This window comes from Sinohyriopsis cumingii, chromosome 1 (assembly GCF_028554795.1).
Source record: "Sinohyriopsis cumingii isolate HCF-2022 chromosome 1, ASM2855479v2, whole genome shotgun sequence".
Lineage (NCBI taxonomy): Eukaryota > Metazoa > Mollusca > Bivalvia > Unionida > Unionidae > Sinohyriopsis > Sinohyriopsis cumingii.
This window is the reverse complement of record NC_142961.1, coordinates 67,204,150-67,217,511: the sequence shown is the minus strand read 5'-3', so window position 1 is coordinate 67,217,511 and position 13,362 is coordinate 67,204,150. Positions and strand designations below refer to the sequence as shown.

Below are 13,362 nucleotides of genomic sequence, written 5' to 3'. Positions count from 1 at the left end.
ATGCACGTATATATTTGATATCAACCTCCTCAAGTGTACATGTATTATTTATAAATGTCTCATCATTTGGACTAGTTCTCAACTTCCTGAAATAAACTTATTAAAAACTAGAAATATAATCACCTCAACACCAGTATTAAAAGCAACTTTATGCATTTTCTGTATCCACTATTTCTGATCAGTTTCAGAAACTTATTTCTCCAAATTTAATACATGCAGGACAAGCTCCCTTTGAAGAAAATTTTGGCTACTAATATTTTAGCATAGTTTATAGCTTTGATGATGAACTTGCTACTTGACTTTATGAATCTGAAGATTCAAGGTAAGACTACATCAGACAGATCTTTCTTTCTCATCAGCGTGTACCACAAATGTATGAGGTACACAATGAGTTGGATCTTCAAATCATCCTCTGTAGACAGTAAATAAGGGCTGTTAGAGTAAAACATACTTGGGAAACGAGAAAGGCATTTCAGTATGCAATTTAAAGTTCTGTATCATTATTATATGAACTCCTTCAATAATCAGAGCACCCTGGGATGCTTTTCTTCTTCAAGTACCATGCCAGTTTCAATGGAACAACCCAAATCAATACATCTGTGAAAAAGCTTTTCTTTCTTTCTTATGAACTGTACTTTCAACGTTCATGAACAGCCAATATCAAGTTAATTCTCTGCAGCCAAATGTAAAGCCCCCAATTTAAAATTTCTACTTGAAAAAGTTAGTGGAACAAAATGTCCCACTTTCAAAGGCATTCTCATTATGCTTTCTGCTTATACAGTTGACTGGAATCTTAGCATACACATGTACAAATATTTGGCACACAGTAACGTGGACTAAACATTTAAGCTGAATACCGTGGCTGAACAGGAAGAAACAGGGCTCCTAACTAGCGGTAGTCTGCAAGCCTGAGGCTAGTCCTGTCAAACTAGTAGACTGCATAATTGAAATAGTCATATGGATAGTAAAATTCAGTTGTCACCAGTCAGCATTACTTACACAATCATATGTAACTTTTGAAAATCTGAATGAATGGATGAGATCCAAGTTCTCCTGGAGCTAATAAAATCAATCTACAAGATTTAATTGCTCTCCTCAAGTGTTAGAACAAATAACAGACATTCCAAAATCACATTTAAAAATGAGGCTGTACAAATGTTTACCAGTTTTGTTAAATTTATAGTGTAAATTTGTATTTAATAAACTGTTAGTCCAAACACAACAATAAAATCGTCCACAATTTAAATCCCAAGACTGATCACTACGAATGCTGTAACTCCATGTGCTATAGTGCCATTCCCATGAAAGAAATTTACACAAGTGAATACCTGAATTTTTATACTGTATATACCAATGTTAATTACTATCTTTAAATTAAAAGTAATGAAAATACATACCGTGCAGCAAATGTATCCTCAAAAAACTGATTCAGAATACATGTTTTATAGTAAACAATACTAAATGCTTTATGAGCTGCCAATAAGGGAATAAGGTCGGATATACAACAAAGGGAAAATACCACGAGACTGTCTATTTAGGTACCTTTATTTCAGTAAAACTGGGAATCCTTTATTTACCAATAAATTGCTGGTGCTTGCACAATGGTGTAGAACATGGTCTCTTTGAATTACGACGGAGGGCCAGTCATTTTCACAAAATAGTTGCATCAATAAGGATTAACTTTGAATTAGTCTTGCTGGCTTTCTTGCTTGGTTATTTAAGACTAATCTTTAGCAATTGTGCAGTTTGACTACAACTGACCAGAATATGAAAATATGGCACATCCTGGGGGAAAATAAGATGTGTCACAGGGAGTAATGGCATGTCTTTTTTGCAAATTTCATGCATATTGGACCAGGAAGATCCATCAATATTTGGTAAAAACAAGGCTTTAAAAATGCCACAAAAAAATTCCAGACTTTAGGTCCCAATCTCTATTTTTTTTAATTCAGTCTCCTTACTTGGCGTTTGAAAAGTTCATAGGTATGCCTTATACCCCGTTTTAGAAAACTATGGTAATCATGCTAATATTATGGAACAAAAGGCAATTACATATCAATGAAATGGTATAGTTGCCGGTCAAAATTCCCTCTTAACACAAGCCAGTTTCAGGGTTTTAATGATTAACTGGCCTGTACTGCTGTTGTAAAACGAAAGACAAATTCACCAACTATCAACATAGGAGATGCCGAAACATCACGCTTTACACTGTGTGGAAAGTTATGTTTGTTCAACCAAAACAGAAAACTAAAACTGATTGATGTTGATCTTAGTTGATCTATATGAGAATTTTAGCCTTTATTATTACCATTCTTTGTGAACATGTAAATTATGTTGGTTATATGCCTTATACAATTAAACTTGCAGACCCTTTAAAAATAATACCTCCATTTGTAGGACCGCTTGTATCATTGAAAATGAAAAACCTGTGAGCGTGTGATTCAACATAAATGAAACAGCTATTAAGGACTAGCTGAAATATTATCTGGAAGAATGTGAATTGGTCGAAACAATGAATAAAACAATCTAATCTGTTTGGAATAAATAAGGATTTAAGTTGTTGTTGTTGTTGTAGGGTTTAACGCCATTTTTCAGCACAAGATAGGCTATACATGGTGGCCAGTATAATTGGTGGAGGAAGAACCCTGGAAAACCCCAGGAAGAACCACCAACCCACGAGAAGCTAAGGATTTAATTGGCGTTATGCATGTTTTGCACTGTGTAAGTACTGTAGATTATAGTTCAGCTTGTAAACTCAACTGGCCCACGAATTATGAAGTCTGTATTTACCTTTTTTTGATTTCGTGTTGGTGAAATCAGAAAATATGCACATGCAAAATAATAACAAAATCAATCATAGTACTTTATAACAGTTTAATAATTGTCGGGTCACCGAAAGTTATATTTTTTACATGCCTATGTCTTCGGACAAGGAAATATATATTGCTTCATGTCCAAAGATTTACAGCCATTACAGATGTTGTAAGTTTGGGAAATGCTGGAATAAGCAATCAAACAATAGAAAGGACCCACTGAAAGTGCAAAGACCACCATGAGCTCAATTTATGTAGTTCCATATGGGTCCCTTTTCTTGGACAGCTGGACAAAATACTGCATGAATCTGAAGATTCAGGGTAAGACTACATCAGACAGATCTTTCTTTCTCATCAGCGTGTACCACAAACGTATGAGGCACACAATGAGTTGGATCTTCAAATCATCCTCTGTAGATAGTTGAGTAACAACAGATTTGTAAACAGATGGGTTTTTTTTTTCTAGTTTAAAAACTGCATTCAAACCCAGATTTCACTCAAAGCACACCAATATTAATGAACAGTCAATATTAAGGTAATTTTATATTGCGGAAAACAAAGTCACTCATTTAAAATTTATAAATATGCAAATATTCATTGAAATGAAGCATCTCAATTGGAATGGCATTCTGATTCAACTTTAGGCTTAATGTGAATAGCGGAATCTTAGAATATATTGATGCAAATGTTCAGTAAAGAATAATCTGGTATATATGTTAAAGGACTGTTCTGTTTAGATAAAGAAGGTACCAAGGGAAAGCAATTTTTAAAAAATATATGCAGGGTACTCTGATTATTTAGATATGAAAATTATATTTAAAAAAGTCTAAATTTGATCTACCGGTGACTACTCCACAGTGAATAAGCCCTTCCCGAGTCCTAAGTTTAATACAATGACTGATGTAGAAAATATACAACTTTCAAACACTTTAACACAAAGTCATACGTCAACACATATTTACAGTGTTTGTCATTATTTATATATGTATGCAAATGGTTTAACAACAAATCAGTATATAATCATGGCTATTATGCAGAGTAAAAATTATCCAATAACAAAAAGACCAGAGCCTTCACATGGACCCCCATTATCAATGCTGTGTTGTTGTTGTTGTTGTGGGGTTTAACGCTGGGTAGGCATTGTTGTTTCAATTCAAATCTGTGTAGGCATTGTTGTTTCAATTCAAACCTGTGTAGGCATTGTTGTTTCAATTGTAATCGATCTGTGTAGTATAGGTACTGTTATTTCAATTCCAATATAACTATGTTGAGTAGGCATTATTATTTCAATTCCAATGTATGTGTTGAGTAGGCATTGTTATTTAACTTCCAATGCATATGTGTTGAATAGGCATTGTTATTTCAATACCAATGTATGTGTGTTGAGTAGGCATTATTTCAATTTCCAATGTATCTGTGTTGAGTAGGCATTGTTATTTCAATTCCAATGCATATGTGTTGAGTAGGCATTGTTATTTCAATACCAATGTATCTGTGTTGAGTAGGCATTATTTCAATTTCCAATGTATCTGTGTTGAGTAGGCATTGTTATTTCAATTCCAATGCATATGTGTTGAAAAGGGATTGTTATTTCAATACCAATGTATCTGTGTTGAGTAGGCATTATTTCAATTTCCAATGTATCTGTGTTGAGTAGGCATTGTTATTTCAATTCCAATGCATATGTGTTGAAAAGGGATTGTTATTTCAATACCAATGTATCTGTGTTGAATAGACATTGTTATTTCAATTCCAATGTATGTGTTGAATAGGCATTGTTATTTCAATACCAATGTATGTGTTGAGTAGGCATTGTTATTTCAATTCCAATGTACATGTGTTGAATAGACATTGTTATTTCAAAACCAATGTATGTTTTGAGTAGGCATTGTTATTTCAATACCAATGTATCTGTGTTGAATAGGCATTATTTCAATTCTAATATAATAGGCACTTATTTCAATTCTAATATCTCTTTGTTGCAGAAATTCTTCTACTGTATAAGAACATGTGATACTAATTGAAAAATAAGGTATCTTAGAGAACTACCTGCATGAATTTACTGCTGTGATTTTAAGAAACTTTATGTAAATGTTGTAGTGATGTAATAAGAAGGGCCCTACCCCCCAAGATGGTATGGGTCCTTTTCTTGGACAGCTGGACAAAATATTGCATAAATCTGAAGATTCAAGGTAAGACTACATCAGACAGATCTTTCTTTCTCATCAGCGTGTACCACAAACGTATGAGGTACACAATGAGTTGGATCTTCAAATCATCCTCTGTAGACAGCTGAGTAATATATCTGTAAACAGCTGGGTTCTTTTCTAGTTTAAGAACTGCATATTCAAACCTGGATTTCCCCCAAAGAACACCAACGTTAATGAACAGCCAATATTAAGGTAATTCTGTCTAGCCAAAGGTAAAGCAGCTCATTTAAAATTTATACCTGGACAAATATTCAATGGACTAAAGTGTCTCACTTTGAATGCCATTCTTATTATACAGCAAATGATGCAAAAATTTTATAAGTTCCAACACTTTAACAGCACTATGTATGTATGTATGTATGTATGTTATGTATGTATGTATGTATGTATGTATGTATGTATGTATGTATGTATGTATGTATGTATGTGATTTAAGGGCAAATCAGCACAATCCTCATTATACAGGATAAAAAACTATGCAGTAACAAGTTCAAAGAAAAAATTGTTTCCAGTTCCAATGGTTGTGTTTTTCTAAAACAATATATATATTTAATATGATTTTTGTTACCACTGAGAAAAAAGTACTTTGGTCAGCAGTGACAAACATGGGCAGTCAGGCGACCAAAAACAAAAATACATTTGGGGTGGGGGCTTAGGCAAATGTAAAAAATAATTGCTAATTCTTTAGGAAGATAAACCCCTCCTGAATATGAGCAACACCCTGCTAATAATATAAAACATACAATATTGAGATAATGTAAGTATATTTTAATGGTAAAAAATAAAAGATAAAGTCCTTAAAATTAGTCCCCAAAATTTTGGACAGGCTAAATTACATGTATGCCATGCCAATGGTTGACAAAATTTTAGAAAACAATATTTTTCCAAACAGAGCACATGACTGTCATACAACTTTATCTTGCTATTCTGCAATGCTTGAAAATTATATGATAATATTCAGCTATTTTAAAGTTGTAAACACTGTCGTGGAAAGATGTATGCATTACCTGTTTGCTTCTGTCTGTTTGGTGTAATTGGCCAGACCTGATCTTGCGGGTCCTTCATATCTGTCTTAAAAAAGTAAAATTAATAGAACATAATGCAGTATCACAATGCACTGAATGAAAAGTGTTTTTTATAGACTTCTATCTGGTACAAGTCCTGTTTCTTTATTCTCAGTTTAAAATCATTCAAGGAATAATTCTTGAAGAGCATCCGATCAAATTCTCTAGGTAACCAATGCATCAAGACATTCCCAGTTCACTCAAGACACAAAAGTCATCAATGTATAAATATTCTATTTCATGAGGGCATGTGGTCAGCATCTGCCATCATTCTTTCAAACCAAGGAAGTCTTGTGGCCAGCATAATTTGTAAGAACTGAGGAAAGCTTTCATGCGAATAGCTTCGGATACCAATATATATATTCAAAATGCAAAGCTAAAAAAAGAAGACATCTGCAATGATGCTACTAAAGTAAAATGTATGTATTAATACCATAAAACATCACATGTATGCACACTAAAAAACTCAAAATATTAATTTAATAAGCTTGGTAATTTACTCCCAAATTCTAATTTGTGTATCTTTTTAATTAGATTGGGTATTTTATTGAAAACTGCAAAACACAAACTTGAAATATGAGTGTCTAAATCATCAGGACCCTAAATCATAACTTTTAGAATGTATAAAAACTACTTTCTAAGACTGATTCATAGTGTATTACATTATAAAACTCGGGTCCAATCATTTCAACTGTGCATAGAATATCAACAGCTAGTTTACATTAATTAATGTTTCATCATAAAGCAATGTCTGTGCTTACAGCAGGATCAATATGCCAACATATAAATGCTCAAAACTAAAATGCTTTGCATAATTCTAACACATTTAGTGTGCACAAAATATGCCATTTATCAAGAAATCTAACTAGTTTCAAACAACAACTTTTCATCATGTATATTATCCTTTAAATCACTGTTAGCCTGGTACACTAGTCACTTTTATAAAATAATATCCCCATGATGAAACTAGATATGAAAATTAGAGGCTGGCTGATATGATGACAATCTAACCTTCTGGTTGAGTATCCATGAGGTTTTAAAAAGTACATACTGCTGTGCATATGTTGTGTGTGCATGAGATGGACAGATTGTGAGGTTCATATTAAGAATGCACAGAGCAGAGCAGAGTCAGGATTTTATCTGAGGGTGGCAACTCCCCGCCCTCTTCTCACCAAAACATGGTGTGATTAGAAAAAACAAATGAAAAGGGGATCACCATTGTTGATTATTTACCCAACACTTAAATATCTCTCTTCTTGCTCCACTATTTAACCTCTACTGAAATCAAAATTTAGCATGTTGCAAGGGTTTATGTCCTAAAATTAAAACTGATCTCCAATATAGGTTTATTTATCCCACAATTCTGTAACTAGTACACAACAAACCTCATGTCTCACTTTTGTGCTGTAACCATATGTAACATGATGGTCAACATTTCTTAAGCTTTGCATTAAATTTTGGTTTCTTCCTTGGCATATCACCTAACCTGGCATCGAACATTGTTTTAGGATGATTATTCTTCATTTTGGCAAGAAAATCCACTCTATCATACACATTCTTATTCTGCCAGTCACACTGTATATATGTGCCAGCACTCACTTGAAAGAACATTAATTGCAGAAGCAGCAAGTACAGATGTTGATCTATTATATATAACTATGATTTCTAAACATCCATTTGCATCAAACTACACACACAATTTGGAATGGACAGGTATTTTGATTATATAAGTACCTTTGGTATTCAATTTTTTTAAATTCACATCTACGCTGTTTATTTTAAAAGTTAAATATTTTATACTATGCAGAGTGCATTCTTATATGCATTACAGTCATTTAATTTGTGGGAGTACTCATGCACCTCCCAGTGCATAAATTCATACCATTTGCAATCTCGTGCATCTTGGCATGCATACAACTTGAACCATTTTCTCACATGAATATGCTAATGACAGTCAAAGTGCCAGGCCATTCCAGTCAATCTTAATAAAACTTTTCCTCTCTACAAATAATCAAATTATCGTAAACTTTGATTAAGAGCAACATGCTGACATGTCTGAGTGCTGATAGACTCGTGTTCTTTCAATTTTATGAATGCAATGTCTATATAAAGGTAACCAAAATATCCCCCATCAATAATGCTGATAACATTTAAATTTACTTTCATTGTACAAACTATATCAAAATATTTTTTTTTTTTATTATATACAAGCAAAATAAATCTATTGTTGAACAGGAGGCACTTCTCCTGGTAGACATCATGTACACAACTCTGAAGGTTACATAACAAAAAGAGTTAACATAAAAGGAAACTTGTTTGATTTCACAGCGGCCAAAATATAATGTGCCATCGTATCATAGTCTTTTCTAATACTAAATTTGCTTCTGCAAAAAGTGGCTTCTTAACAACAGACTCACCCACATTTATCTTTTGTGCATATTTCCCTAAAGCCTTCTCTGAGGGCTGGAGACTGATGACAATCTTGGTCTGCTGATTGGGCTGCTTGGTATTAGCCTGCAACAATTTACATGCAATCAAATAAGCCCATAATGTTCATTTCAAATAAATACATGTTAATTCAAAATATAAACATCGAAGCTTTTATGAATATGGAAGTTGAAATTGGCTACTCTTACACAAGCTGAAATACGAAAAGATATGCCTCCTACATAATATAATCATATATAACAGCAATATTTCTATCCTGAACAAACCAGCATCAAAAGTGTATTACTCCCATATAAGATTTACTTACTCTCTGGCCAATCTTCTTTGGTAATACTGCCATTAGAATGTTCTAAATTCATAAATGTTACCATCACAGACATGGCTAGCAACATTAGATTTAAACATCAATTAAGTGATTCTTTAAATTCTGTAATATTTCACTGGTCAAAACTGTTAAATTGAAAATTCACAACAACATGACATACAATGATGCAACAAAAAGCAGGAGAACAGTTAAAGATCTAAGTACAGTATGCAAGTTTAGCATGCCAGCACAATCCTGGCTATATAGTGCTGATTAAAATGCAAGTTCTAAAAAATTAAAAGAAAAAAGTTTGAAAAACCAATGGAAAATAAACCGTTCAAAATTTACATAAACATGTAGTCTTATAAGAGTAAAGATTACAGATAAATATATTACAAATTTTAAAAGGTATATAAAATAAAACAAGAAAAAAAAATATAAAATCCTTAAAATTCAGGGTCAAAATAAGCCTGTAAAACTGGCATTCGTTAAACAGTACAATAAATTCAAGCCTAAATACTAAAATCAATCTATGATAAACAGACAAATTACTGAGTCAATTTTTCAACCACCATTCTCAGGGACTGGTGGGTACAAGTTTTAGTCTACTGGACAAATCTCATTATAGCAATAAGCATAAATTAGCATCTGTACTTCAAACTCAATAATTAATTATCTCTTCATTAATTGTATCACATTAACCCATCTCGTTATTTTATATGCATTACATGATCTCAAACAAGACACCCGTTATGTATAAGGCATCCAAATACAAATAAAGTCAAATTACTGAATATACTGGGTTGGGCTTTTAATAACATATTATCTGTTAAAAGTAATAAACAGAACATAACATTTAAGTTCATTTAATATGAAATTGATCAGAAACATGAATGTGTTGTGTTGTTGTTGTAGGGTTTAACGCCATATTTCAGCACACGACAGGCTATACATGGCGGCCAGTATTAATGGTGGAGGAAGAACCCCGGAAAGAACCACCGACCCACGAGAAGCTACTGGCAAGCTTTCTCACATACCCACATTGGAAAGTGTTTTGAAATGCTGTGCCTCACATGCTAAGAGCCATGCAGAGAACTGAAGTAGAAAAATGGTTACCATAAACTAGATCGTGTATGACGACATTCCTGTCATTACTTTCACAAGTGAAAGGTACAAGTCACACGAATTACCTGATATCCATGGGAGGTAACTGCATTGTACCGCTTGGTAAAGTCGCCAGTCTCCTCAGACCAATCAAATTCCTCTTCTTCCTCATCCTCTTCTTCCTCATAATCATCTAATAGATCATCATTTGGTTCATCTCCGTCACCTTTGAAATAAAATGTAGGCAAATTGCATACCATAAAATGTTTTACAAGTTTTTATTAAATTTTACATAACCTAAAATGAACAATGCATGTGTGAGTGTGTGTGTGATCTGGATTTTTAACAGAACTTTAACAATTTTTCAGTCATACTGCTACGATGTCTGCAGTGTGGCAATTTATAGCGATGTCCATCATTGGGGCATCATGCTGCAGAAATGTAACATGATGTCCCACCGCAGCTGTTAGTACCATTTTTATAAGTCTTTGCTACTGACTAGGCCAGGGATCGAATCCACGACCTCCCACATCAGAGGCGAATGCTCTAACCACTAGGCTACTGAAGCGGTCATGAACAATGCAAACCTCAATAATAATTGGAATTAATTCATCTTGATGAATAAAGTAAAGTGTTACAACTCCACAGTCCTAAACTAAGTAACAGAAAGACGCAAAACCAATAAATTTTCAAAAATTTACAAACTAATTTAATTCTCAAAGGTATAAAATGAAAACTGAAGAGAATATACAGTATTATGAGTTAAATCCAAAATATGATCTATACAAATCCAAAAGAATCAAGTGTTCCGAATGCAATTTAGGTCCTGAATGTGCTAAAGTGCCAACAGTTTTGATGCATCACAATGGCATTGCCCAAAACTCCTTTAATGAATTTACAATAATCCCAGAATAATATTTTAATCCAGTCATTGAGCATTTTGTAATTCCAATGAAAAATCCAAACAAATTAGTGATCTTTAATTATATCTAAATACATCTGCAAATCAATATTAAAACAAAACATAGGAAAATAGTGATTTGTCCACATCTTTGCCCTTCTATACACCCTTATCGTTCAACAATGGAAATATCATCCCATTCGATCTGTCACAATAACTCCCACATATTTCACAATACCTCAAGTCTCAGCACCTGACTGTACTCTGCAATCTTATCAATTACATTTACATTATGAAAACAAAATAAAAGAAATAGCCAGTTTAACAATATAAAAATATCACCACTTTAGCACTGCTCTGCTTGTTTTTCTATAGTCATAAATCCTAGTATGGAAAAATCAAAACATTTATTTAGCATGTTAAATTGAAACTATTCTTTTCTCCCAAATTTGTGCAAATTTATTTAAATTTAAAATGCAGGAAATATCCTTTTTCCTCCTCATCAATCTATATATCTAGATATTTGACACTGCGGGCAATAGTATCTCAGAAACAAGCTAAACTCAAAATGCAGATAATTTAAGCATGAAATAAAGGTCACTGTGACCCCATGTGTCTAAATGGTTTAAGAATTCTCATGATGCATTTGCAAAACAAGTTTTCAAAAACTAAGCTAAGCACAAATGCTTTCAACCCAAGAGTTACCATATAGACTAACAGGTATGATAAATGTATAGATTGCTTTGTGAAACTATCAATAACCATCTGATTATTTCAGTTTTACGAGCAACTAGCATATAATGCACAGCAAGATAGGCTGTATAAATAAAGGTCTCCTGTTATCAGAAGTTATTTAGCAGGCACAAGTGGTCTTAGCCCCAGAAATCATCTATCACCTTTTTCCTTGTTCTGACCAGAAGGGTGCCATCCTTCTACCCTGAAATGAGGAAAAGATTTCAGTGAGACAAGACTATAAAGTGAGGTTACTCCATCAATAGAATGTCACACTATACCCACAGAAATGAGGCCCAAAAAATGGCACTGTATTCCATATACTTTAATTAATCACAAGCTGTACTTAATATGGTGCCGTGTTAGTATGGAAAGTCCATTAAACATGAAATGGTGCAGGGGATGCCAGCATTAGTGCCATTCTGGTCACAGTCAGGTTAGAAATTATAAATCAGTGATTCAATTGACTTTGTTCTGTGCACTTTTTATCACATTAAATGTTCTCGTTTTTGAAATCAGTAGGGGGGAGGTACAAACAAATGGGGTTGTAGAGTCAGACTATAGTTTGGATGCAGCGCCCCTAACAGCCACATCACCTTAACAATTATAACTTGTTAAGAAGAGAGTTAATTAATTCGGCTTAGGCAATATTTATGGACGAACCCATTAAATTACCAGGAATGCCCATAATGACAACTCTGCCGAAGTCAGCAAGGTTTGGGTGGAAAACAGGCATTAGACCCAACAGATTCAATTCTTGTCTCTGCAAAGCTAGATCATGGAGAAAGAAACTCTCGTTTCCCACCCCTGACCAAGAGGAAGATTCATTTTCTTGTCCCCTGGAGTATATCTGTGCATTTCAGGTAATGCCTGAGATTGTGGATAGAATGCTTCTCTAGAGCCTGGCTACATCATCAGGACCATGGAACCATCTAACCATCTAATCTTAACTTATTAGTTCAGACTGACTGAAAGCACAAGTAACTCAACTGCAGGCAGAAGCTACAGCTATCAGAAAACAACTTTTGTATGATAGTAGCTTCACTGGGGCAATGGCTAAAGACTTAATTTATCCCATCTGCCATGATGCTTTGATGTACTAGATATATATGGAACAGTAACACACACACATACACAGACCGATTGGCGTCAAAGAAACTATACACTGATGGATGAATTGGCCAAGTTTTAAGCATTTGTATATCCTTGAAGCATTTTGTTTTTTAATCCTTAGGGATTACAAATAAACGCGAGTGTGCAAAAACTATACCAAAAATCCTTAATAGGACACTTACAGAGTACTGGCAGCAGTGCTCGAAAAGGACTCCTTTTCAGAAGAGACAGAAGTATCTACATCGTCAAATTGCCCACTCTCAATCTCTGTCATGTTTAAACAACACCGTTATACGTAGATCTAACCATTTTCTTTTCGTAATTGATTAAAGAGCTACAGTTTCAAATAGTCTTCAAATAATTGCACAACTGTTCAAGACGAAACAACGTGCTTCCGGTTGCAATGCGCAAGGTGATAAAGAGCATGTATAGTCTGGTTCCCTGCGTTTGTTCTGTTCTTACACTCCATTAAGTAAAGCAAGAGCACGGAAACAGAGTAGAGCATGTGCGTTGCCACATTTATACTAGTACATTTTACCCGGCAAACACCAGACGGCAAAGAACAACAACAACAAGGTAATAATAATAATAATTACAGGGGCATGATAATATTTGCTTGTAGTTTCACGACGTGCATAATAATAATAATAATAATATTATTATTATTATTATT

At 33.8% G+C, this 13,362-nt stretch overlaps 1 protein-coding gene across 1 annotated transcript in view; it reads right to left on the bottom strand.

Annotated features, from left to right (window-relative positions):
- LOC149807050 (serine/threonine-protein kinase RIO1-like) overlaps positions 1–13,117 on the bottom strand; it is a 49,566-nt gene extending 36,449 nt beyond the window's left edge. Inside the window, exons 1-5 of the mRNA XM_089961185.1 lie at positions 12,872–13,117; positions 11,741–11,781; positions 10,030–10,169; positions 8,505–8,601; positions 6,031–6,094 (exon numbers count right to left, since the gene is read on the bottom strand). Of these exons, the coding sequence (XP_089817311.1) occupies positions 6,031–6,094; positions 8,505–8,601; positions 10,030–10,169; positions 11,741–11,781; positions 12,872–12,963 (434 nt within the window). The 5' untranslated portion in view covers positions 12,964–13,117. The remainder of the gene's footprint in view (positions 1–6,030; positions 6,095–8,504; positions 8,602–10,029; positions 10,170–11,740; positions 11,782–12,871) is intronic.
- Between the last annotated feature and the right edge of the window lie 245 nt (positions 13,118–13,362).